Source organism: Falco punctatus (assembly GCF_963210335.1).
Source record: "Falco punctatus genome assembly, chromosome: 9".
NCBI classification, from domain to species: Eukaryota; Metazoa; Chordata; class Aves; order Falconiformes; family Falconidae; genus Falco; species Falco punctatus.
Window position 1 is genome coordinate 917,418 of NC_137589.1, and position 27,747 is coordinate 945,164.

Genomic DNA, 27,747 nt, shown 5'->3' on the forward strand with positions numbered 1-27,747 from the left:
ACCTTCAAACTCTGTTCCAAAGATGCATCTGTTGTTTTAACAAATCCTTGTGTCTTTTGCTCCCTATCTTTCACTCACGATTTGGAGATTTAAGTGTACATCTATTTCTATGTAGACATTCCTTCCCAGGAGGTTCATCTGCTCTTGAGCTGACTAACACTTCTTGATACAACTGTTTGTTGATTGACATAGAAATACAATCAGAAGAAGATTCATGCATGTATAATACTCTTCAGTGTCAAATGCAGTTGTTGAGTGACTTATTTTTAAGTGACAGTAATATTTTTAGAAGCACCTATTTTTCTTTAGTTTCACATGTTTATCCATAACACTGAGTTAACCCGCAACTTTTTCCCTCCCTCACATAACTGTTACTGCTCTTAGAGAAAAATACATCCAAACATTTCTGACAGCATCAGGGGGATGGAAAGCAGTTACTGTGTTGAAAGAGACAACTAAACTGGCCGTTACTGATGCGCAGCCCCTTACCAATAAACAGACCCAATGCCAATGAATAAGTGTCTTCCCTGTTGGAAGCAATTTCAGGTTTTTCAAAAGCACAGAGTGCTGGTGTAAGTCTGCTCCTGTTGAGTGCCTTGGCTCTCCAGCCTCTACCTTTAGCTAACAGAAAAAATTTCTTACATGTTCTTCTTCCACATGAACTCTGTACACACAGAAAATACCCAGCTTCTTATCTAGGAAAGGGAATGCATCATGGGTCATGACGATCATTTGCTTTCCACTCCTGATGCTCCTCATGAGAGGTTGCTAGAGACACTGGACAGCAAACGGCAGCCATGCTGTAAGACCAGTCTCTGTTCCCAAGGCCTACTTGATTTCCCTGCCATACATGTCTCTCTCTAGTGCCGGATATAGACAGTGATAATTGAGTGAAAAGAGAAAAAGTTTAACACCTGTAGTTTCATTCTCCCTCGCAAAATCCAGACGTTCCATTGAGATTATGGAGTCTCAGCTCTCCTAGGCTGTCAATGGCAGAGGCTTTACCTGAAGAAGACATCAGCCAGCACAAACTACTTGCACCCACATTGACCAGTGTATCAGGTGCGGTATTATCTCATCCTGCCATCCCCAAGGGGTTCCTGGGTCTTTCACACAGTAAAGCAGCATTCCCAGCACAGACCACGAACAGAAGGGCAATGAAGATTCCCCAACTACAGCCTGACTTCTGGAAGGAAAAAAAAAAATAAATAAAAAAAAAATCCTCACACTGTATTTCTCATAACATAGCATTTTGCAAATAAATTAGGAGAAAAAAGATTTTATGCTAAGAGCTTTTTCACAAATTTTTTACAAGTCTTTTGCCAAGCCTCACGTTACTCAGCAGCAAAGCTCACCCCGGCTGCCTGCAGGCGTTCTGGGAGTTTTACTCATCTTCCCCCTCTCCTGTGGTTTGGACGTGCCATCTCTGTCAATACCAAATTGATTCTGGCCATCTACTACTGTCCTGCTGGTTACCAGGCACTTCTGAAGGAAGTAATTTCACACACTTCCCTAGTTCAGATTTTCCCTTTGATCAAACAAAATAACAACTAAAAGAAAAAAAAACAAACCACAAAACAAACTTTGAGGGGGAAAAGAGCATGATTATATTTTTCTTCTCCTGCTTTTGATGGTAAGTCTGACACCCAAACTGAGCTCTCCCCATCCTCCGTGCTGCCCACTTCACCTGCCTGGCCAGTTCAGACACCCTCACCCACCGCTTACTTCATGCAGGAGAACTCCAGGAGCACATCAAGCACATTCCTCTCTTCCATTCCTCTTCGAACCCGTGATATATCCCATTTTCTGGGTTGCCTGCTTCTCCACTACATTTTTTATTAACTTGTGATTATAAAACCTTATCAGGCCAAAACTATAAGCCCATCTTAAGTGATACATAGAAATTTTAGTAAGAGGGGAAGAAAAGAACATAAGAAACCTAAACCAAAGCAAGCAACAAAATTGCCTCTGTTTAAGAAGAGCTACCTAATGAAGTTCCCCCAAACACCCCTACCATCTTCTGCCTGAAGGTCAGCACTTGTCTGCCTGCTGGGCTAATTGACAGCATAATGAGGGGCACCTGTGAGCAAACAACTAGTTTTTTAACTCCTGCTAAGCTTGACTGTAGCCTAAGGGAAGTAAAACATAATGAGATTTCCCTTCCACTACATGCCTGCAAATCAGTAAAGTCCAAAGCTTTGGCAGTGATAGTTTTGTCCCTATAAGTTGCAAAAACTGGTATCAGCAATATGGGGAACTGGAATTTCTGCATGTGCAAATCTGAAAACCAGCCACATGTTAAGGAATGCTTCGGAAAAGTAGAGAAAAATAAGCCAAAAAACCTCCCTTTGTTTCAAAAGCTTGTTTTGATTTTTCTCTAACTGCGCTGTTAAATGTTGCTATCTGTGATCATGGGAGATAAAAATCAGTCTTTACTATACTTTTTAAAGTGAACTAGTCTTTCTCAATACCTAACCCATGGTTATTCGAGCTGTTCAACAACAAATGCCAAATGAAATTACAGTCTATATTATGGAGCAGGAAAAAAATAAGCCAGGAGGTGAAAAGGATGGAAGTGGAACAGTCCAGTGTCTAAAAGGGTAACAAGTGCACTGAGCCTCTCTCTGCCCCTTCACAACCTCTGTGGGCAAAGCCAGAAAGCACCTGCTAAAGCCCGACATAAAATACTGAGGAAAAAAAGAAGAGACAAGTAAAAGGTGAAAGTGTCAAACCGTATAATGAATCCTGCAAGCAACATAAATAATAAATCATTCACCCTGGTGTGACACGATTGCTTTAGCCCTCCAGGTCCAGAACCCGCCAGCACCCACCAGAGCGAAGGGAAGTCTCCTGCGGCTCCTGGCAGCACTCAGAATTATGGCCGCTGTGAGCCAACGTCTTGGTGGAAATATCAGATGTTTGTTTACAAAAACAAAATCCATAATGCTTCCTTCAAGGAAAACTGCTAAAATAGATAGCCTATGCAGTAAAAAGTTGTGATCCACCAGTAAAGTAAGTTTTTAAGTAGCCATTCAAAACACCAGAAATCTCAGCACTGCTTTGATTGGAGAGCAAAGGTTTTTAACAGCTGCATGCATTAGCTGAGAAAATATGGATTAATATTGACTGTCAAATCAGTGTAGTTTTCATTTATTTATTATTGCGACAGTTCAAGCTAATAAATTTTCCTTTAAGACTCTTTGCATTTTTACTTTACTAACTTCATGCAAATATTTCCTTTGCCCATGGCTTCCTCTGCTTTGAATGCAGACTAGAGATCCTGAAACTTCCAGTGATCATCACACAAGTCGCAACAGCAAGACCTGACTCACTCTCACATAACATTTACTGTCACCAAGCTTCATCATACTCAGTGTATTACCTCCATTCTCCAGACATGGAAGGGCTTTGTGGAAGGTGGGTGGAAGAGCTGAGCAATGAGTGCTGTCGCCTGTGCTGCCGGCACCTGCCTGTTCACAGCCATGTACTCTGCGTTCTGCTCATTCTCTCTTAGACATTCATGTGTACTCCAACCACTTTTTGCTGAACTGAACCATACCTAAAATCAGCCTTCCCATCCAACATTTCCCAAGGAATACTGTCAGGATAATCTGGCCTTACCTAGTATGCAAGATGTAATTACGGTACTAGACAGTAACGAAATAATGCATTGCGATTAATCATTTTATTTTGCTAATAACACAAGCAACATGTAAAGATAAAAATGCCAACAAGCATCTCATAAATCACCATGGATATTTACTGCTATGGACCAAACACTCGGTACTTGCTAGCTCCTGTCTTTGAACCAGGGCAAAATTCAGGTATCACACTGTGGTACACAAATCTCTTCAATTCTCCAAAGTGACAAAGGCTGTGGCTATAAATTACTGTCTACTTCAACATACAAACATGATGATATCACTGTATTTAGGGGACTTTTTCTTCCTATTTTTGTGAAAGCCTGAAACTTAGTCTCTGAGGTAAAGAAAAATCTATGCTTTGGATGATTGTATTAGATTTCTTCCATGCCTTCAAGTTTCTCATTAACTTTCTTTGCCAATACTTCTTTTCAGATAGAGTAAAAAAATATCACATACAAGAATGAACCCTGTCTCTACAAAAAGCCAACATTATGGAACATTTTGATGGAGCTTCAAAATCTAGTGTTATCCTGTGGTGTGAGCACCAGGTACTGGTTGGAAAACAACTTCTGATTTAGTTTGATCCAAAAGGAATCCAGACTGTGGATGCTGAGGCCATACCATCATGCAAACCAAAGTGCAAAGGTGTATCATCAAGAGTAACGCTTTAAAAGCACTGTCCTCATCCAAAGCAGACACATTCTTCTTATGTCATGGGTAGAATTCATCTGTTATGGAGGCAGCTAGAAAAGTAATGCAATGCCAAATGAATCAAATCATTATTTTAATATAGAATTAGTTAAAATGCAAAGTGTAGCAAAAACTTTTCAGGAGGGCCATGGGAATATTAGTGTAAGAGGCCTAACAGAAGTTAGTGCAAATCAGTAAATCTTCAAACACTTTAGATATTTAGCAAAAGTTCTCCCTCTGGGCGTATCTTGAGTCTCTGAAGTCAGTAAGGTTTCTGACATTGACTCAGTGGCATCAGAATCAGGCCTTTTGTGTGCAATTTCATTTTTAATTAAACATCATTAATATGGAATTTGTTTCTGCTTTACATTGCAGTAAAATACAGTATGTGCCATCTGGAATTCATTAATGCTGTCCTTTACCTACAGTACGTGCCAGGGGACACATCTATTATGTAACTAAGGGTCATGCAAGACAAAACAGAGCAGTCAGCAAGAGATGAGCAGTCTTTTTGGTATTAAAAGCCCAAGCTGAATCTATACTGATTTTCAAAGGGTTGAAATAGAGGAATCGGGGTTGCCACAGGCTGATGGACAGTCTGAACAGCATCTTACGCCGTCGCAGTCTTACATAGCTAACAGTTTGCTCTGCAATCAGTACCAGGCTGCTTCCAGTGGAATCAATTCTGGCTATGAACTATGGCAAAATCAGCCTCACGCACTATCCAACATCATTTGGGCAGCAGCTTTCCAGACAGATGCAAGTTTCAGTTAGTCCTGGGACATGTCATCCTAGCTAGTCTGGGAAAGCTCAGGAGGCATTGCCCTCCTCCAAAATCCAGATGTGCAGCCAGCCTCACCAAGCAGCCAGGTCTCCCAGCTGTGTTATGAACTGACTCTTCTTTTCACCTGAGCTCCATGAAAAACAAGGCCCCTGTTTGCACATGACCTTGTCAAGGTCAAATGACCGTGGCACTGGTGGAATAGCTTGAAAAAGCAGAACAGGATATCCACTGGGTTTAAAGAAAAACAACATGCCACACTCTGCCACTTGCATGTGTGTTTGGGGAAAAAAATTTCATCCTGCAGACGAACTGCATCTTGCAGACGAACATCAGGCCTTTCCCAACTATTTCTCCTCAGGCACTGTGTCTGCTTTTATGGAGTACAAACAGACGGGCACGCTGGCGGAGAAAGGAAGCTACACAGATGAAAACTTACTGAACTTACATCTTGATTCTGCATTATCAGTGAATAGCAAATCCCTAATCACATTTTCCTGAATATGATGATTTGTGGATTTGCAGAGAACTGAAGAGTTTTTATAAAAAATCTACAAGGTTGTCATTCTCCATTAGAATAATTCCTGGAGAATTGTATTAAATTCCCGAGATCTTTCAGGGGTTTAGGTCTATTTGACTACAGACCACTTTGCTGTAATTGCCAATGGAAAATCAGGGAACTACCTTCCTAGGTTATACAACTGATAGAAATTGCATAGTATTTTGCCACCAGTAACAGCCAACACTTGATGCTCTAGGAACAAGTAAGCTCTCCTTTTCCTCAACATGCAGATAAATGCTACTAACCAGTTGTGTTCAAATACAGATAGGATTACAGGAATGATTTAATTTGGAACTCTGAAGTACTGCCAAATATTTGGCCACTTTTAGCATAACATATATTAGTACGAACGCTGTTACCTGTCTTAAAATTACTCAGTCCTGTTAGAGTCTCACAACGAGAGTAGCTGGATGGAATAGCTTTGTGTTCAAGTCCTACATCCCAGTCAATTGGTTTGTGTAAAATTTTTAGAACCTTCTTTTTTTTAATTATTTTTCTATTTAAGCTGAACTTCTGCAGTTGATTATACATGAAGAGCTGCACCACAGAAGGTGATAAACTTACAAGACAGATCTTTTAAAGGAAAGTGTTAAAAAAAGATCATTATTTAAAGGCCTTGACTTGATAACATTAATTTGCTGACACCATTTTGAATTCAAGCCATCTGCAAAAGTAATATTTTAGAGATGTGTTTCGGGGGGGGCAGGAAGTGAAGCAAAGTTTTATTCTTCATATAAATTGACAGTGCACTTGGAAACTTACTGTAATTTCACCAAGTAGGAGGTGTTGACAACTGTCACTTTCAGAGCATACAATAAGGGAAAGATTTATAGGCACACAGTTTCACAAATATGTTCAACACTAGTATTTTTCAAGACAACCAGTAGGCCTTAAGCACATTTTCTTAAAATTCATCTTAAAATGGGGTGCTATTTTTTCCATCAGGGCCCTAGTGACAAATGCAACTTTTTCTAATCAAGGTATTTTTGACCTCATACCAGTGTCATTTGCCTTTTAATTCACCACTACAAAACCTAAACTTTATACCAGTCTGGTAAGAACAAACGAGTCAGACAGCTGACAAGAGCCAATACAAAAGAGACAGAAAGTCCTCTGCAAAAGTATTAAGACAGCCTCTACAAAACTTTCCATTTCTGCGCATACTTTAAGCACCTACCATACACTTAAACATACAGAGAAAAGTGTACAAAAGGTGGTAGGTTAAGAATACTGTATGTCAGCTGAGAGCTGCAAGGCTAGACTGACAGCAGTGAATGGCTCCTGCCATTAAACTGTTATTTTACAATATAAACATTTTTCTGGAAGTATCATGATGTGAGAAATAACAGACAAAAGTCAATCTGACTCCAATGTATTTATTTTCTAATTTCTGTCTGCATTTTAAACAGTGTCAGTAGAGGCGCAGCCACATTTACTGAAAGGATAAGAAATCTTGATGAGAGAAATGACATTTAAAACCACCAAGGGAGCAAGCAGCTGGGAAAAAAAAGAACTTTTTTTCTTAATCTAACAGGTTAAACAGCACAGAATAGGAAGCAGTTCTCAAGATACGCAGTATATGCATTGGAGTTCAGAAAATAGGAAATATCCAAACCAGTTACTCAGTGAGAACAGAAAGCAGATTATTTTGTTACAGTAATTCATCATAACTTATATTACCCTGAAACACCAACATTTAGGGCTGCAGAGGAGATTTATCAGCAATTACAGGACCTGACATTTCAACTTAATCATATATGACAGAGACTCTATGAAGATCCTGACGAATAACTGGAGCAGGAGGGCGCAGCCCACTTAACCAATGAAAGGCAGAGACACTCTCCTCGATGGGCTTGCTGGCATCCTAAAGCAAAGCTGTTGCAAATCAGAGCTATGTTTATTAACCACACCAAGAAGAAACTAGGTATTAAGGGGGAAAAGAAATCCAAAACATAGAATGCAAAACAGGAAATTTGAAAATAGATTACACAAAGCCTTACGTGTAACATATAGGTATATATATAGCAAACACTATGTACATACTTAGATATGCATAAACACATATAGGAACTAACCTCACAGGCATGGTCCATCATGATGCACACTGCTTGTCTGCTTTACCTGAGGATAGTACCATTCCTTGTATGCAGTGCACTTCATTTTAAAACCTGTAGGCTGCTCCTAGCAGACAGATTTAAAAGGATTTTTATGATGCACGCTGCAAAAGGCTAAAAAAATATCCATCCCTGCTGCATAAGATTATATTTTCCATCTCTATCCTCTGAATAGTGGAATCGGATGAGAAATGATTCATCAATCAGTCCCAGGAAGCATTTAGAGGACAGAGAAGAAAAAGAAAAAAAAAAATCAACCATACAGTAAAATCTGCTCACCATGTACACACACCCAAAGTGAAGAATCAGACCAGGCTAACTGAGGAGAAGCTAAAGATGAATTTCACAAGAAGGCTGCAGTTGCTGGGTGATGCACTGTAAATCCTGCTCCCTCCGGGGAGAATGAGCTCATTGCGAAGATCCAGCAGCCGCCCCTCAGCCATTGCAGTGTCACTGCAGCTTGCAGCTGAGTGCAGGCACGTCATCACACGAGCTCCCTGAAAACTGAAAGCCCTCCCTTTCAGAAATCTAGAGTCAAGCATGCTGGTATAAAACCAGCACACCTCCAACACAGACCGATGTCCCCTCGTACCTGGATGCTGCTAGAAGGACTTGCATTTTCAGCTTAATTATGAAGCCAAAGATTTGCATCTAGCATGGAGTGAATGTGAACTGAACTCCTCCTGAAGCAGGGGCTAAATTATGAAAAAGGTGGAGACTATTTGAAGGATATTTGGATTTAAAAACAGCAGCCTTTGCACTGCTCCTGGCAAAGGAGATGAAACCAAGTTAAACAATGGTTTGGACTGGAAGGGACCTTGAAGCCCACCCAGTCCCACCCCGTGCCCCGGGCAGGGCCCCCTCCCCCCAGCCCAGGCTGCCCCCAGCCCCATCCAGCCTGGCCTTGAGCACTGCCAGGGATGGGGCACCCACAGCTGCTCTGGGCAGCCTGGGCCAGCGCCTCGCCGCCCTCACGGGGAACAATTTCTGCCTCACAGCTCATCTGCATCTCCCCTCTCCCAGCTTAAGGCCATTCCCCCTTGGCCTGTCACCACGTGCCCACCTACAAAGCCCCTCTCCAGCTTCTTGCCGGCCCCTGTAGGTGCTGGGAGCTGCTCTAAGGTCTCCCCGGAGCCTTCTCCTCCCCAGGCTGAGCAGCCCCAGCTCTCCCAGCCCGGCGCCATAGCAGAGGGGCTCCAGCCCCCTGACCACCTCCGTGGCCTCCTTTGGGCTCGCTCCAACAGGTCTGTGTTTTATGGACATCCTTACATGTGTAAATGCAGGGTCCGGCACTGGAGCTTCTCTCTTTAAGGAACATCATTATTGAATAGCCCCATTCTCTGAAATTACATGGAAATGGTAATATGGTGGAAAAAAGGCAGGTATCTTTACAAACTCCTGTAAGGTATGATGATTTGAGAATTAAAGCACAGCAGATATGAAAAACATGTCTTTAACTCCTAGCTTGCTGTCTCTCACTACTTTTCATAACTGAAAAATTATTGATTTTCAATATTCATACTCACCACACTGAAAATTCCCCTTTACATCAGAACTGAATAACAAGTACTGATAAAATGAATGTATTTGGTTACAAGATACTCATAACAGCCCCACATTGCAAAATGATCTAGAAGTAAAGAGGATATGGGACCTATTTATTTGGGTTTTGTATCTTCCTGACAGTGAAGACTGGGAACCATTCCCAGTGAATGTCAGTGAACTGCTGACAGGCAAGACAGATCTGAGTACAAGACTGGAAAGCAGAAACCTACCCTGAAGCATATTCTCAATTTTTAGAAGGAGGGTGTGGGATTCTTTCCCACTTAAATAATACCTAAATATCTGAAACTTTCCATTTAAAAACCTGGTTTTCTCCAAGTCCAAAGCCCCCTATGCTGTGCAGCACCTGAATGCAAAGCCAAGAAATGTGTGCGACTTCTAAGCAGATTCCTAGAAACTTGTTCCTATTTTTGCGGTTAACCACTGTTGTATTTCTCATGCCCTCCCCCCCCTGCTCTGCAGTTTAATTATCCTTTGACAAAAGTGCATGTAGAGGTATTTTGAGAAAATCACTAGAACAAAATTTCTGTTTACTGCATAGAAACAACTAGAAAGACAAAAATATGACAAAATACCCAGTGACAGGAAACTGCAAGAACAGATTTGCTTTGCTTTTTGCTATCATAGTCATAGACTCAAACTTCTCCTCTTTTCTGTCCATCCATACCGTGCTGCATGGCTTGAAACAGTCATATTACTCAGAGACACAGGCTCATTTACAGGAGTGTTTTTTCCTCAGCCCCAGTCCTGGCTGCTCATCTAAAACTTTCTGCCTCTTTGGGATCCCACCGAAGTCAGTGAGTCTCTGTGGGACAGCCTGCAAGCGACATTGCAGGATCAGTGCCTCAATCCACAAACACAGAGCTACCAAATTTAGGGTCAAACACTGGCAAAGGTGAACTACCAACTCCAGAAATCTCTGTTTTTAGCTTTAACAAAACCTCAACACTTTTCCTTGCTCCTTTATCACACAAGTACTTTTTAATATAAGATCTCACTACACCTCAGCCCACTCCACAATGACCAGATCATCAAATCCCACACATTCAAGCCAGTTCCCCAGTTTAACCTGGGAACTATCTCCCTCAAGGCACAAGGATTCGCTGTGAGAGCTGTGCAAACAATAGCTTTTAAACTGTTGGATAATTAAAAGTATTTTCTATTTTTAGAGTTGAATTGCAACATTTTGAGGGAATGTGTGAGTAAAACAAGTAATACTGAAAGCAGTGTTGTAAGTGATATAAAGCAAGAGGCCATCGTTAGTTTACATCACTCAAAGAATCGGGTTTTGTTTTTCAGCTGGCAAGTGCTAGGGAAAAAGCATTCTTCTGGCAATTTCCATTTACTGAGCTGTATCCACTGCAGGATTGTCCAAAGCACTCCACTGCACAGTGCTTTATCATGCAGAACAAAAATGTTAATGAACTTCAAAAACCTGAAGTTAGGAAGTACATAAGAGCTGAAAAAAATTTTATACTCCACTATTCTGATTCACACCAGAAGCAGTCACAATTTCTTCCATTTTAGAGGTGGAAAAGCAAACCAATAGAAGTCTGGGTTTTGTTGTAAACATTCTGATTTCTGTCTTTTTCAGCTATGTCGGCACACAGTTTACAACTTCTCTGTAATACAGATCAGCATGTCAGCCAGGTGATTTTACACATGGCACTCTCCGCAGCTATCTATAGAAACTGGGCATGAATCTTTTCCTCAGCCTCTTACTCAGTAATTGCTAGAGATAAAAGTGAAAGACACTGTATAAAATGCACAGCAAAGCCCTGGGATTGGAGTAGTTATGACAGACGCAGCTTTTTTTCTTTGTTTCCTCTTGAAATGGAACAAAATGAAACCTTAGTAAAGAAAACACTGCAATGAGATCTTGAGGTAAAGGGTATTAGGCAATGCTTTGATAAGCAGGGACACTGCTCTGCTGAAGAATGTGCAGACTAGACAACCAGGGTCACTCCAGATCGTTCTGCTGGAGAACGCTTTGCACCTCGTCCTCTGGAGCAGATGACACCTCCCGGCTACAGCCAAACAAAAGATGTCCTGAGAGAGCCCTTCTTTACTTTCAGGTAAGCTTCCATCTGCATTTCTAATGTCAAACCTGGTTCTACCAGCATCTTTTAGAAGTAAGAGAATGATCTTTCTGAGTCCTAATGGTAGTTATCCGTCTGAGTATCTAAACCAATTTAATTCCCGCTTACAGTCAGTGAGTCCTGTTTCCTGCACCTGTCCAGGCTGCAAAGCCTGGATAATCCTGTAAGGAATGAATGATACTAATGATCAGATTTTTGTCTCTAGGCTGTCAGAAATTCCTGTAAGAAAGAAATAATACATAGAAAAGAGAGAAGCATATGCAAGAAACAGTGATGTGCACTCATAAATTAAACTTGAAGAAATCAAATCTCACAAAAAAGTAACAAGATTTGCCTAATTAAAAGGCCCGGGCTGTTTTGCACCCAAGTTCTGGTTTTATTTCACTTGTAAAAGGATCTCATATCCTCTGTCTTCTGGTGCAAATGCCTTTGAAAACCTAACAGTAAAAATTATACAAAAGGAAACTCCTATGTTTGTTTAGTTTCTTTCAAATCCTGATGAGACGTTATTTTACTCTTCTCTGCTTTCTTCTTTACTTCATTCACAGTCTTGCTGCCTGATCCCATGACGTCAGCTGACTCGATCTGCCAGAAGAAACGCACAAAATCTGCGTCCTCACCAGCAGCTTTCAGGACTGGTGGCACTTGCAGCTGTCATTTTGTGGGGGGGCTCCAGGGGTGGCAGGGAGCAGGCAGAGCTGAGGTGCAGAGGCAGGCTCTGGCTCAGGTCATGCCATGCCAGAAGCAGCTCTGGGGGATCTCAGACTGTGGTGCCAGTGGGCTCGGGCTCCCCAGCAGTACCCAACAACTTGCACCCAACAGTTTGATCAGTTGTATTCACTTCTAAGCTAATGTAAGCCAATTTAAGATCACCTACATAAGACTCTCCCTATTTAAATCACTTCAGAAATACATTTGCTTATACTGGTATGATTACCATGGGTAGACCTAACCCCTAGTTCCTTTCCTTCTTTCGACTGTAATATTAAATCAGATCATTAAATTCACTCTGTGAAGATTGTTACGGTTTTTAAATCTCAGATATAAAGAAATCAAACCAGTAAGCCATAGGTATCTATTAGATCTCCTCATGTCAACAGCCTGGAAAAGTATGAATGGCTTAGAAGAGCGTATCTGAGAACAGTTTGGTAATTGATGACGAACACATTCCAAGAAATGCACAGTACAAAAACCTATGTACTGGTTGGATTTCCAGAGGCAGTCAGGAAGGTTAATAACTAAGCCACTGCTGGCAGTGAAAAAGATGAAAGCTGGTAGTTCTTGGATTTCAGCAGCTTTTGAAGACCTATGTTTTGCACAGGTGAGAACGACAGCAGCAGCATGGTGCTGGAGGGGACTAGGAGGCATGTAACGGAAGCAGTGAGCTTCATCTCGTGTTGTTTGGAGACAAGTCACCATCTGAAGTGATGTGGGCGCATTGTCCCAAGTCAGTCCTGGGGCTGCCCTCTGGTTGCACCTATCTTATACTGTATCCATTATAAAGCTGGTATAGGTTACTTTGGTTTCTATTAATAAGAAACCAAAGAAATTTCAATCAAAAGTATCCATTTTAAAACTAATTTAAGTTTATAATCAGTTTGGGATTACAAACAGCTTTTGTGTAATGCCTAAAATAATTGCTCCTTCCAACTGTTGCAAGTTGCCACATCAGTACAAAAACACATGCTTAACACCAAACACAAAATTGAAGTTACCTGACCAGCAAGCGTGACTTCATAACTATCAAAAGTATCGCTGCCTTTAGTCCATGGAGGAGGTGGGTCACTGTGATTTAAAAGGAAGTAATCAATATGTGATTGTTCTGTTAACATGCAAGTAAACAAAATTAAAGTGAGTTCCAACCTGCAAGAGGATCATAGTTTAACAGATTAGTGAGCTTTTGAAGATTTCATCCAATAGAATTTACGATTTTCAGTGATCACAGCAGAGTGCTTTTCTGGCAATAACCAAAAATCTTTTACTGTAAAGTTTTATATGAAAATAAATGTATTCATCCAGTTACTAATGAAAGATCAAAGAAGTAAGACACCACAGCTGATTGTGATATCTTCTAGTATAAAAGATTAGATTGATCCTGTGTTATACCTGCCTTGAAGCAGAAAAGGCTTCTGGTAAATAAATTTCCTGAAGGGGAGGTCAGTCAGCAGAACACAGTGAAAGCGAGCACCCGGCAGAGCTGGCCGGCAGCACTGACAGCTGCACAGCACACGCTGCACCTTTGGCTGCCTTACTCTAATCTTCCTTTTGGAGGGCAGGCACTGAAGAAAGGGGCTGTCACTGCTTTTTGTCAAGGTCTGAAGCTTGACTGAATGACTGGTCTCACCTCTTCTCTTGCCCCATGCCAGGCAAGCAGGGCTGGGTGGTGAGAAGAAGCAACAGGCCCCATCAAAAGTCCAGCAATCCTCTGGCAAAGGCACACCCATAAACCAGATCAGAAGATCCAAATACCCCAGGAGCAGGGCCAGGAGCAGTCAAAGCACTGGTAGCACCTCTCCAAACTGGAGCAAAGGCCCAGCAATGGGTTCCATCAGGTCTCCAGGGCCATGGGCAGAGCGTGGGTGGGAGAGGACCTGGGGTGGCTGCTCAGGGCCAGGGGGCCACTAGCGTGCCCAGGGCCCTGGCATGGTCTCTGGAGAGTTAATTCCAGCTCTTGAGCACAGATACCACATTTTAGGCGCTTACATATATTTGTCATAACTAGACATGTAATTATACCTGCTACACCTGTCATTACACCTAAAGCAGTAACTTTTTTCCCCATTAACTTCAGATGACCAAAGTCAGAGCATACTCTGACCCATGGCTTGCAATATTAATTATTTTTCAAAGTCAGAGAAGCATCGACAGAAAAAAATCCTGGAAAATTAATTTTAACACTTCAGTCTTTACTATCCAAATTATACCTTTCTCAGCATTTTATGACATCTTTTCAAGTGTCAACAAATTCAAACACCTTGTCTGTGATGTTAAGGGTAACAAACACTGTAAAATCATAAATGCACATTCAGGGCTTAAACACAGTGCCTTTTCCCAGCGGGGTGTTTCCTTGTTGGGAAGTACTGTTGCAACATTGTAACAGTGCTGTTCCTTTGTTTCAAATTAGAATCAATTTCCCCTCCTATAAGGTGGAGAAAGTGATTTTATTTTGAAGAAAACCAAGTTTGAGTCACACCCTCACACAGGTGCACTCAGCCATGCCCACCCCCACCTGCCTGGTGTGCAAGCACCCAGGCGTGTGGCCGGTGGTGTCCCCAGGACTCCTGGCAGCGACACTGGGGATGAGGGAGCACTGTCAAATATTGGTAAAAATATTAAACGTTGTTTTGTTAGGAACGAACAAAGTTCCTACTTTAGAAGGACACAAGCTGTGCACTGTCATTGCGGAGTATTGCTGGAAATCCCTTCACAAACCCTTTGTGCATTAGTGGCAGTAGATAGGGCATTGCTGCACGTTCCATCTTATACCTCTCCCTTTTGCTTCCTCCAGCCCCTGGGGCAGCTGAAGGATCTAATGACCTGTAGGCAATTTCAATACACTGGACACCAGCCAGATATTTCCACCATACTGGAAAAACAGTGGGCTTGAAACTACGATGCTTTGTCATTCTTACCTTCCCATACAGCTGCCCAATTATAAAGCGCATCCTGCAGAAGGAAAAAGGTGGGGTCAGCTCCTCTCTTCTTCCCAGGAGAACAGGGAAATGACTTCATCATGAAACTCTAACAGAGCTTTGTGTTTTTTTCCAAAATTCCTCCTAGAGAGGAGCTTGTTCCTGCCACAAACTGCTAACAGAGGAAGCCAGTTGAGAGACAGTGTGACAGTTGTGCTGCTGAAACAGGCAACAGCCTGTTGCAAATACACTGCCTCACATAGGATATGCTCAGGGTTTGTGCAACACTAGAAGGTAAAATATTTATCAGGGGGTTTTGTGCTAGTAGGAGACATTGTCAGAGCATGTTTCTGCTTGTGATAAGTACGGTGAAGTTATGGTTGGTTCCTACAGCAGAGGAGAGCACTCCTCAGGCCGGTCGAATGGGGATATCTAGTGGCTGTAAATAATAGACTTTTTTTTTTTTTTGATGGGAGAAGATTGAAAAGGTGATTATGTCAGAGGGATCACAGTTGCTTTGGTTACCCCCTCTTCTCTCTTGAGCCACTCAGCCCATATTCGTGTCGATACAGCGTTGAGCTTTGTGTTCCTTAAACACTGCCGCGGCCTGAGGCACGCAGGTCTAGTATTCACCAGCAGGAAACCAACACATTCCTGGAACCATGAACTTGCTCTTCTCTTCTGCGGTCCAGGCTGCCTGGATCTCCTGTGCAGAGAGGGGTGCAAAGGGAGGATGGCTGGGCAGCAGAGAGCAGCAGAGAGCTGCAGGAGAAGCACCAAACGCGAGGCAGCCTCCGGCTTCCAGAGCCGTCTGTGCGCATCTATCACATGAGGACACAATAAAGAAACACGTTAACAGAAGGAACTTGCTTCTTCAGCAGGTATTAAAAACTTTATTTTGTTCTGCCAAGGACAATTTTTCCCTAAGTTCCTTAGTAGAACAAAATTGATTTTTAATCATGCAAATTAAATACAAATTTCTCAGCAGATTTCCTGTGCTCAGGCTTAACAGAAGGTAATTTAGGCATTGGAATGCTTGGAAAGGCTGATCTCTGAAGGGGCTGTATGCATGCCACCTCCCACCGCTGCCTGCCTGCCTGCCAGCCCGGGAGGAGCACGGCAGCACAGCAGCCCTCCAGCTGTGCCCAGCTGTGCAGCTGCAAGGGCAAGCCTCTGCTGCTCCACCTGTGCGCACAGCCCATGGCTTGTTGACTTGTCTGGAGAGCTGCCCTGGAGTTGCACAAAGGGAGATGCACAGGTAAGCTCCTACGTAAAGCTCTCTGTGTGTGAAACGGTGCGTGAAGGCTGGACTAAAAGCTGGAGAACTGACCCTGAAAATCTCTTCATGGGCCAAACTGTTACTCTGCTTTGCCCAATAACCCATTGGCTGTACTGAGCATAATGCACATACTAATAAAATCCTGACAGTATCTTTGTGGGAAGGCCGTAGGTTAACACTCCTTGCTATTATAGTAGCTCACTGAAAAGTTACCAGATGTATTTTACTTGGGCTTTGAGATTGTCTACTGCAGAGAGGGACAAATTAAAACAGTATCAGGCTAGAGAAAATGCCTGCATCCTCTGGTTAAGTAAGCAACAGTTCACCCATTCTTTGGCTAAATAAAGTAAAAATCTATGTATCTGTCTTTATAAATTCCCAGCAATAAATCATTATCTGCTTTCAAATGGCAACACGAGCCTTTACTAAGTGGTTTCCTATCTGGAAAGGCCCTGCTGTCTACCTAGATGGCATTATAGCCTTAGTCAACAATAAAAATGCGCAGGAGTTAATTACCGTCTGTTTCAAGGCCCTGTGCCGTTAGTGTGAGAGGTGTCAGGCTGGTTTAGAGGCCAGCACTCCCGCTTTGGCAATCAGATGTGGTTTCCTTTGAAATTCAAGCGCGGACTTATGTCTCCCCGGGGAACTCTGCGAGAAGCGCCGGTTCCAGCCGCGGGCGGTCACGTACGGCGCGGGAAAGCGAGGGATTCCCTGAGGAGCTTCCCTGTTCTCACGCCGCGCTCCCGCGGCTGCGGTGGGAGGCCCGCACGGGCCCCTCCGCCTCCTCCGGGCGGCGTGGACGCTGCCCCGGCCCGCCGCCCCGCCCCGGCCCGGCTCCCACGCTCCGCAGCCGCCCCCGCCGTCATGGCGGCCCGAGGGAGCGGGCGCAGGCGCGCGGCCCTCCGGGCTCCGCCCCGAGCGCCCCGCCCCGCGGCGGCGGCCAATGCGAGCGGGGCAGCCGCTGACGACAGAGCGGCTGGGCGCGCGGGAGGGCGGTCGGTCCGTCAGTTGGTGGCCGGAGGCGGCCGCAGCGATCGGGCCTGGCTTGTCGCTCCGCCGCGGCGGTAGGAGGAGTGGAGGTCGCGCCATGTCGCGACTCAGCCCGCAGGAGGAGAACTTGCAGGGTAAGGGCTGGCGGTCGCTTGCAGGGCAGGCTGGGCCTGGCGCCGTCTGGGGCGGCGTCCGGGGCCTTCTCCCTCCCTCCCGCCCCCAGAGCCTGGCGGGCAGCGCGGCCCTCAGGCGCGGCGCGGCCTTCAGGCGGCCGGTCGTACCACCGCCCCCCGGGCCTGCCTGGAGGCCGGGCGGTGCTTCAGGCGCCGCTGCCGGGCACGGGCGCTTCGTGGTGGTCGGGTGTCACCTCGCTGCCCGGGCGCGGCCTCCCCCCGGGCGCACGGGCAGCCATGGCGGCGGTGGCAGCGCGCCTGCCTCCGTGTGTGTGAGCGGCACGGCGGGGCTCGCTCCCGGGCGTGCCGGGGCCCGGCCCGGGGGACGCTCAGTTGCCGAGCGAGACCCGACGTGCTGCAGTCCCGGTGCCTGGTCAGCCTGTGTGTGTGGTGGAGTCCCTGCCGTTAGCCTGGCAACGATAGCTCGGTAAACCGGCCACGCAGCTCCCTAGTAGTGCAGGGAAATGAAGACTCGGGTGGAAGAACAGGTCAGGTCTAAAAAAGCTACGATACCGCTTTTGCGTAGCTGAACTAGCAAGTATGGCTAGGTCACTGTAGATCGTCGTGAGATGTGTGCGCTGTGGTAAGTACAGTCCTTGCTTGTCAGAGGAAACCACCTACGGACAGTTTGGGATATGCCTTTGAGGAGACATCAGGGTCAGTTGCGTATATCATGCATTTAGCAAAAGTCAGAAGCAAATTTACCTGGCAAGTGAAACACCTGTGTGCAGCTGCATTTCAGATTGTGCGATTTATATGATGATTTTAGCAATCTAAGGAGACATTCTCATCTTTCTGTGGAATTCTGCTTTTTTGTTTCCACTTTTGAAAGCATATATTAAGAAATTAAGATTTCCAGAGCTGATGGAATACTTTTCTTTGAATGCTAATCTGTACTTCCACAGTATGTATCCTGGACTGGAATATCATTCTCTTCAAAATCCTTCCCCATGACTCGGTCTGTTCAGTTTGCATTGCCACGTTGCGCTGCTCTATTTGTATTTCCAACTTCATAAAAATATAGGCTGTATTTAAATGGTAATATCACAGCACATTCCTTCCGCACTAGCACAACCTTACTCTCAACAGTGTCTAAAAGGGAGGGGGGCAATGTGTAAAAACATGTACTGTGATCCCACTGTTATAATCTTGATCCCCATGTTTTAGCATGCATTTGCTGTGCTGTATCCGTAAGATTTCAGTAGATAAGTGTTAGTTCGCAGTATGAAGCAGTTGTGTTTGCCTGTGGGGCTGATGATTGTTGAAATACGAGTGTGCCTCGAATGGTATGCATCTCTACGGGAGAAAATAGCTTATGACCAAATCATTGTAGTGCAGTCCACACAGCACGGAGTCATTCTGCTTTTATAAGTAGAGGACCAGAAGCTGAGGAGGGAAGAGAGGTAGCCTAGGAGCTAGCTGGTACTCTCAAGGTAGCTGGAGCCAAAGCTGGGCGCTATCTTAATTTAAACTTCAGTGGTTGTGGTCATTCTTCGGTAACAACTTGATCTTTCATAAGTTTGGGGGGAAAGAGTAGGGAAAAGTTTGTATAAACACATACCACATACGGTCACATGGAGGGGAAAAAAAGAACACAAACCAAATCAACAAAACAGTTGTGAAGAAAAGCAGCTATCCAGACAGATGTTTTCTCAAAACTTGGAGACCCAGTACATTTCACTGAAAAGATTTTGTGGTCGTCTGGCTTTTTAGAAGAAAGATACTAATGCTGTTAATGAAGGTTTTGATTTAAGTCGTGAACCTTCAGTCTCTTTACGATGAGAGTATCTTCATTTGATGTTTCTGTTTCATGCTAGATCTCTGCATTGGCTTCACCTCTTCTGCATACCTTTAAAACTGTTTTTATTCCTTCAGCTGTTCCCTTTAACAAGGCTTACATTCTGAGCTCTGCTCCAGCCTCTCTGCCTCAAATACAGGAAGGGTCCAAACCCCACTGTCTGTGTTTCTTCCTTTCCTTGCTTATGCCTTAGACACCCTTTCTGCGGTGCTCACCAGAATTCGGGGAGTGTCACCTGCCCTCTTGCTCCTGTACTTACTTTTCATATTTCCTGTGAATGGTTCTAGGATGGACACGATACATCTGTCTGTTTCTGCTGTTGTTTACACACATAAACATGTGACATAGGTAAATTCCACTGATGTTTTTATAATTCAGATATTATTTGTCCCTTGAGCTGATTTATAAATGAGACAACAGATGCAGGTCCTCTTTTGCATTGGTTCCTGCTAGCCCAGAAGAGGGCTGTTATTCAGCACACTCTTAAAAAAAAACAAAGCAGCACGTGACTGTCTGTGTTAAATATACTGCAAGTAGCAAACACATGATCTAGTTGTTGCCACATATCCTCTATTGCTTAACAGTAACACCTACAAATGCTTACTGACAAAAGGCCAAGCAAAACACATTTTGATTCTTTTAAATACTAAAATATTTTCAGTAAATGAATAAATAAACTTTGGCAGAGAAAGTCCCTGAGATTATTTTATTTGGCTGTCACCTATGTTGAACAATTAAAAATTAAACGTATCCCAAAATAAAAGATCTTCAGCTGCAGAAAGAGATGCAATGTACCGACCAGCTTCATTTCAATTCTGTGAGACTTCCCAGCTCACCAACAAAAGCGCCCCTGCATTTTGGCATTTCATCATGTTTATTAGTTGAGATGTTAGCGATGGTACTTCTACATGTCCTACTGTAATGTCACACTTGGGAGGGTCAATAGTTTCATATTTTACATGCCTTTTATGCAAAACCACTTGGTTTATTCTGTTTCTGTTTGCAATTATGCCAAGCAGGTTCCTGGGTGGAACTCCACTTCAGCAGTAATGGAAATGGCAGTGGAAGCACTGGCACTCTGACGAGTCAAGAGCAAGTACCAGCCTCTATTTCCATTCACAATGGTGACATGGAGAAAATACTCCTTGATGCTCAACATGAATCTGGAAGAAGCAGTTCAAGAGAAAGTTCACATTGCGACAGGTAAGCAGGATGCTTTATTGTAAGCAAAGAGAAGGTCACTGTTAGACAGAGCCATTTTTATGCACAGGAGGCAAAGACAAAACCAGAAGTGCTTACATATGTGCACATGCATGTACATATACACAGATGCAGAGAGGAAGGGACTGGAATTTCAGATTTAAAAGATTGATACTTAAATCCTGGAGTAATGCCTGGGTAGAAGCTGGTTCTGAAATGAGAAAGAAGTTACAGGGGAAGGGGACTCTAGAAGGCTTCTCGCATCTCATGAAGATGCCATCTTGGGGTTTTGGTGTGTCCTGCTGCAGCAGCTGAACCTGCTGTGGGTGTGCTGCTTGTGTGCAGGCAGCAGTCTTGTTCTAGTAAATAAAACACTCGAGAGCTGCGTGTAGCTGTCATTCTAAGGGGTCAGTCCTTGTGCAAGCAGTGTCATTGCTGGTCTTACGAGCATATAGTGCTGCCAAAGCTGCTGCCTGGAACAGGAATGTCAGGGAAAGGTGATAAAAAGCAGCTTGTGTTTTGTAATGAGCTACATCAGTTGATAGTTCTTAGGTAGTTGCCAAAGAATTGTCCTGTATCTAGTTTACAGAACATAACGGATTTCATATAACATGGAGTATAACACAACAAAACAACTTAAGGTCTGATGCAAATTGTCACTCAGTGTTATTAATTCACTTATTTGATTTTGATGGGCTGTGAAGTCTGCAGCCTAAAATTTGTTTAAAAAAGGAGCTACAGGGCTCAAAATAGACAGTAGGATGCAGAATTTCGTGGTTCTATCTGGCTAGTTTACATTCAAACCAAACCCCACTTCTGTTTATCACTTGCTGCCCATTGTTATTTAGCAAGTAACATGGGCCAAATCATACAGCCTCGCAGGCATATCTCAGCACTGCTGAAAAACAGTTCTGTGCAGCCCATTTCTTGGCAGATTGTTACAAAATCAAAGATGAATTGAATATGATGGCTGCATTATGTTACTTGTTGACAGATATATCTCTTAAGTTATGGTCAGGGTGCTATAGCTCTCTGTGAGAACTGTGCATATAAGCTTTGTTGACTAGCTTTTAGTGCATACCATAAACGTCATGAAAAATGTAATGAGTTCTTTCTCACTTGCACTTCTCTTTTTATCAAGCCCTCCTCGTTCCCAGACACCTCAGGACAGTCACAGAGCCTTGGAAATAGAGAGCCACAGCAGTGGAGAAAAGAATAGCTTTCAGGTAAAAATGTCATCTTTGCTTTGGGAGAGAGAATTTCTTACTTGTTGTTTGGAAACCAGCATTAGGAAATAAGTGAAGCTGCTGATGTAGAGACTTGAGTAACTTGGAATAATCTTTGCAGAATCAGGCTTTGTGTATTTGACTTGTAGGCATTTATTTTTTAATCTGTAACTTGAGATTTTTCAGATGGATTTCAGTGCCCTAAGGTATTGTCTTAAAATGGCTGGGTCCTCAAAAGCCTCTTTCCAGCCACAGGTTGAAAAGGCCAACCTTCAGAGCCTACAAATAGCTTTTAGGAAGAAAAAAAAAATCCAGAAGATGACTACTAGTCTAGAATTCAAGAGAGCTGGAGTCAGCGCCTTGCTAAGCCTCCAGCTTCTGGTGATCCTGAGATGTGTTCTCTATCGTGGTTTCATTTGCCCACTGAAGTAGGTGTTACTCTCCTCAATAGCTTAATTGAGATTGAAGTCTAACAGATTGAAACAACTGGATTTTACCTTAAGGTGTGTAGGAAACCCATCAATAGGGTGGATATATGCAGGGTTATATAGGTGAGCATTAATGTTCTGTGGACAACTTACCATGCAGAAGTTTCCTCTTTCCCCTTTGATTGTCAACTTGGTACATTTCATGCATCCCCTACAATGAAATTTGATTTAAATGCACTGCCACCAGTGAATTTAAAAAATGAATTTGACAGCAGCAAGAATTTCTGGAGTCACTTAAATGTGACAGCCAGTAACATACACTTTCAAAGCACCGGCATAGCTTTATGATTCCAATTCATTTTAAGAACTAGTACTTAAGATTTCTACACACTGCTTTGAAAATAGAAATAACTGATTTTTTTAACAAATTTTTAAATTGTTTGTGTGCAAAGAAAATCAGTAAATACATTTGAGAAAAGAATGGGGGAAAAGTTATATTAACCATGTTTTATCAATATATAGCTTATTGCATGATGACATGCTAAAATATTAACTCTTCACTGTAATTAATTAGCTTTGATAGGAAAGAATTTACTTGGAAAACATTTTGAGGAGTGAAGTATTGAAAGCAGATAAATTTCTCTGCTCTTTGGAAGACTTGCTGTATTATTTTGTGTAAATCATTCTCCCTGCACTGTTTACATACAAAGAGATACTGGGGTTTTTTTGTTAAATTGAAATATATTCTGTGCCTGTGACTAATTCTTACAGGGCTAGTAGTTAGCAATTAGAAATCAAGGTTATATTTTGCTTGGAACCTTGGCATGAAAAGAAATAGCAATGTATGATAAACTGGCAAAAGTTACCAGCACTAAGTTACTCATGCTGCAGTGTACAGTGTTATTTCTTTAATTCCAGTAAGAACTTGGGACTCTTGCATTTTACTTGGAAAAAGAAAAAAAAAAAAGCTATTTCTTCCATCACCTCCCTTTCTCAATTACTAGTGTTTATCATCTGTAGCTGAGTGTATGCTGGGTATTGTCATCTCAGGGACTTCGTGATTTCCTCGGTTGTCTGTGTCAGTTCATGAGTTAGCTTTTTCTACCTAGTGGTATGAACTTTTTAAAACAAAGTCCATGTGTTTGTTGTTTGTACAGTATTTAACCTTGTGGGCTTTCAGCTTTGTATGGTTTCTAAGTTGCACAGCTGTATCAATAATACATAGATTTAATCAGTTCTCAAAATCATGTGAAATGTGCTTGGTGCCATTGTCTCTTCCTTTATGTGAATTTCTCCCCATCATCTCTACAACTCCAGTGGGAATCTATCTGAATGAATTACAGCTTTAGGTTAGCTAAATGTTACTGGAAATTAATTACTTTTATATTTCCAGAAAACTGTTCATATGTTTAAAGATCATTATTTAGACTTTGAGAATAATCAAAAGTTAGAAAAGCATGAGAATTAAAGTTACCTGGGCAGTTTTATTTCCATTCTTAAGTGTGCATGTGTGCATGCATATATAGCTATTTTAATTCTATGATCAGGTACTGTTTTTATTACAAGACCTTGGCTCCATTTAATGCACATGTATTCAACAAGAAACAATATTCTTATTCAGCATTTATGCTGTAAGTCACTTGAAAACAAGTCCACTGTGTGTGTGTGTTTTTCTACGCAGTTGTGTGCAGATAGACGTGGGCTCATTTTGCCTGTACTCCCAGGTACTGGCCCCAAAGCCGGGTAGCCTTATGAGGCTACAGTTAGTTTCACTTGGCTTGTATTAGCTTGATCAAGGATTTTCAGGTAAGTATGACATCCGTCCCGTGTTGAATGCAGGCAGAAAGGTTCTTCTGCCAAATGTCAGTCAGATGTGTGGAGATATTTTCAGATCCGATATGTAAGGATTAAATGCAGTACTGTGGCATTTTATTTCCAGTGTGGTCTTCACTTAAGCAAATAATGGGGTATGGTCTTTTTCATTCACATCATGCCCTGAAGACAGATCTCCCTCTTCTCCATGTATATCCAGGATCTAAATACTTTGATAGAAGTGATGTGGAAAGTCACAGTGGGAAGAGATAGGGAAGGACGAGCATCAGAGGCAGTGTAGCATATGGTCTTAGATGCAGAACAGGACCTTTGTTTTGCACTACTAACTTCCTACCTATGGAAGTTCTGAGTACTGTTTGATGATGGCTCTTTGTTTTAGTCTGAAGAAGATTTTCTTGAAAGGAGGAAAGAAGTAGAAAGGCTCCTGAAGAAGAATGCAGATTGGATATGGGATTGGTCCAGCAGGCCAGAGAACATCCCGCCAAAGTGAGTGTTTCTGGATGAACCTGGATGCAGTTTTTACTTCTGCAGGTCTAAATAGGTATCTGTTAATGCTGTGATTGTGTTTTCTTCCTCAAAACTAGGGAATTCCTTTTTAAACATCCCAGGCGCACAGCTACTCTCAGCATGAGAAATACCAGTGTAATGAAGAAAGGGGGGATATTCTCAGCAGAATTTTTGAAGGTTTTTCTTCCATCTCTGCTTCTTTCTCATTTGCTTGCCATTGGATTAGGGTAAGTTTCAATTTTATTAATTTATTTTTTAAAAAAAATTGTAGATATTCTTTTAACCTGTTTTCTCTGAGGCCTATTGCTTACTCCCAGTTCCCCCTTTCTAAAAGATGAGCAATAACGCTTTTATCCATAGAAGGGGGGACAGGTGGTTATTCAGCAAATGCTTTCTACTTGTTTATCTGTGGTATTGCTGAATGTATCAAGTTTTCTTTTTCTGTTTTTCTCACTCAATGAGAATTTTTCAAAATAATTAAGCAGGAGTGAAATTCAGATATTTTTTTATATATATATATATATATATATATATAAAACATGAACTATAGTTATACTTACACACTATGTGGTTCCATTGGAGATATGCCTTCTAATCTCACAACTAGTTGCAAAGGTAAAATATATTATTTAATATATTTCAAAATTCTATACACACCTGGGAGGGACGGGGGACACCAAACAAAACAGAAATCTGTTTTCTTTCAGTGATTTAGGGGTTAGATGATACTTCTTTTAAAACAGCTACTGGACACAGACTAAAGGGAGGAGATTAAATGCCTTTTAGTCAGGTCAAAGTTTGCCTACACTTAAGTATGGCCAGTTTCTTGTTATTGGTAAAGAATGCTGGGAATCCAGGCACATCTGGCCGCTCTCCATCAGCGTATGCTGTACCACACTGAGGGTTTGGGGAGAAGTCAGACGAGTTCTGAGGACGTTCCTGTTTTGCAAGGATCCTGCCATTAGCTCTGGTGCTGCTCTTTCTCTGCTCGCTCCCTTGCATAAATCCTGAACCTTACCAAGGCTATGAAAGTTAGTAGCAAAGGGATGCAAGAGACTGAAGGCAACGGGAGGACTCTGCACAGCTACAGTAACTGGAAGGAGGGACAGCTCAGATCTTCTGTGGTCCCTGTAGCATGCATAATTTTGTGTGGATGAAGGCACAGGGTATTTACAAAAACAAGATCTCAGCTACATAATACTGTGGAAGTAACATGAAACTAATTTAACTTCAAAAATTAAAATTAGTAACTGCACAAGATAGAGTAAAAGCACAGTGAATTTTCCTTTCAAAATAAACTCAAGTTTGGTGGTGTAAGTACTTAATTCCTTCCTGGCCACTTCCACCACTGCTGTAAACTTGCATCATTCTGGTTCCATAAAGGGTAAGTAACAGTCACATATTCAGAAAGTGCTTAATGTAGTATCAGCAAAATAGTTACACATCAAAATAATAATTTCTTGAAGCTGAAAGAAGTCAATGAATAGAAGACATAACATAGGGCATCTGTGAAGGCACACCAAGCTGGGAAACAATGACCAGAAAAATAGTAAGTAGTACATGAAAGGTGATAGTAAAATGAGAGGTTTACAAGTGTCAGATGTATTTCTTAAATAGAAAAACTTAAGATAACAAAAGGAAAAAGGTAGTAAGGCATCTGCCTTGGAGACTTCCTGAAGCAGCAGTGTGTTCTTGCTAACCCCGCACTTTCCTCTGACTGGCATTCCTGAAGCTGAACAGCGTACACAGAATATTTCAGTCTTAGAACTTGGGGAGCATTACTAGACAAGGGTATGCACAAAGTCACTAGCAACGGGAGAGTGTTTCATAGTAGTCACTTGATTTGCCTGCTAAATTACAGCTGCCACTGCTGCTCCTCCTCCTGGAAAGTATATAAGTAGTAACCTGATGAGAAAAAGTGTTCCTTTACATGCTGCACGTTCTGTTTGAAATGAAACGCAGCCCTCTCTGACTAATGTTCTTGATCCTTAGGATTTACATTGGAAGACGCCTTACAACCACAGCTTCAAGCAGTACATTTTAAAGTCACCTGAAATCTTAGTTTCAAAGCAAAGAAGATACCCGGGAATACAGGAGGTGAAGAGCAGAAACATCTAAGCTAGCCACGACTGCGTGATCAGCATGTACTTGTTGTGTAAATGTTGTGTTCGTAGTTTAATAAAAATGGGAAGAGACACTAAAGCTAATGTTACCATATATTGTCTTCTGGATCAATTCATGCAGCATGTTTCAGATGCAGTAACATCTGTTATATTGCTTTGTAGTGAAGTATCTTTGAAAGTTAGGAGAACTTGATGTTTAAAACCAGTCCTAGCTTTAATATAGCACTTGTGATTCAGCTAGGTATTCATCTAAACTGCTCTTTCTTTGTACTTCATAGATGTGAATATTTGTCGCTGCTGCTGCTAGTCATGACACTAAGGGATTAGCCCAAAACAATGTGTGGCCTTATGTATCATATACAGGAATTCAGAGAAGCTTTTACCTCACTTGGGACAGTTTGTTCCGTATGTGGATTTTGCTTGGCGCTCTCTCACTTTTGGGAGAGATGTGCAATGTTGATAGACGCCATCAGCTGGAAGAAATTAAGAGTATGAGTAAAACTTCTGTCGGTTTTTACTAGCTCAAAGAGTGATGCACAACAGCCTCAATTAAAATTTGGACTTTAGTGCCTAAGAAATAGCTTCTTTTGCAAAGACATTTAATTCCCCAATTATAGACGTTCCTGCTGTTGTATCTACTTGCAGACTATTGCTTCTCAGTCTTTATCTGTGAAATAATATATTTGCGTCTTATTTGCCTCATCCTTGTATAGATTTTAAAAAGGGTTGCTTGCTTACTTGTTTTTACTAATGGAATGCCTTTTCATTCAGTGATTTTACCCTATTTAATGAGAAGAAAATGAATGTTTGCCAAAATATTTTATATATTTAAATAAAAAGGTTCCTTGTGGACTCTGAGTTTTCTCATTCCTTTTTCTTTAATAGTTGTTGAGGTGAAAGTGGCTGACAAGGCTCTTTGCCTTTCAACAAGTGTTTCACACTGTTTACTTGCATAACTTAACAAATTTCTGTAGAAGAAACTTCATTGCTTATTGTTAAACTTGAATATGGCTAAGCTGTCAGTAGAAGTCACTCAGTAAACAGAAACTCGCTGAACTTGCAAAAACGGTTTCTAGTTTGTACTGTCACCATCATTTAAAAATAA

General features: G+C 42.2%; 2 protein-coding genes across 34 annotated transcripts in view; one reads left to right on the top strand and one right to left on the bottom strand.

Annotated features, from left to right (window-relative positions):
• JAKMIP3 (Janus kinase and microtubule interacting protein 3) overlaps positions 1–17,191 on the bottom strand; it is a 96,355-nt gene extending 79,164 nt beyond the window's left edge. For 31 of the 33 annotated variants that reach the window (XM_080403382.1, XM_080403414.1, XM_080403416.1 and 28 more), the window contains exon 1: positions 7,753–17,191. The gene's annotated coding sequence lies outside the window, so the exon portion shown is untranslated. The remainder of the gene's footprint in view (positions 1–7,752) is intronic. The other 2 variants (XM_080403415.1, XM_080403393.1) reach the window with 2 other exon arrangements.
• A 101-nt stretch (positions 17,192–17,292) lies between these two features.
• BNIP3 (BCL2 interacting protein 3) lies at positions 17,293–27,494 on the top strand. Its single transcript, XM_080403426.1, has 6 exons — positions 17,293–17,488; positions 20,345–20,528; positions 21,667–21,751; positions 24,392–24,498; positions 24,597–24,746; positions 26,512–27,494. Exons 1-6 carry the CDS (start codon positions 17,308–17,310, stop codon positions 26,561–26,563), a joined length of 759 nt encoding a protein of 252 aa, XP_080259552.1. The 5' UTR covers positions 17,293–17,307; the 3' UTR covers positions 26,564–27,494.
• The last annotated feature ends 253 nt before the right edge of the window (positions 27,495–27,747 follow it).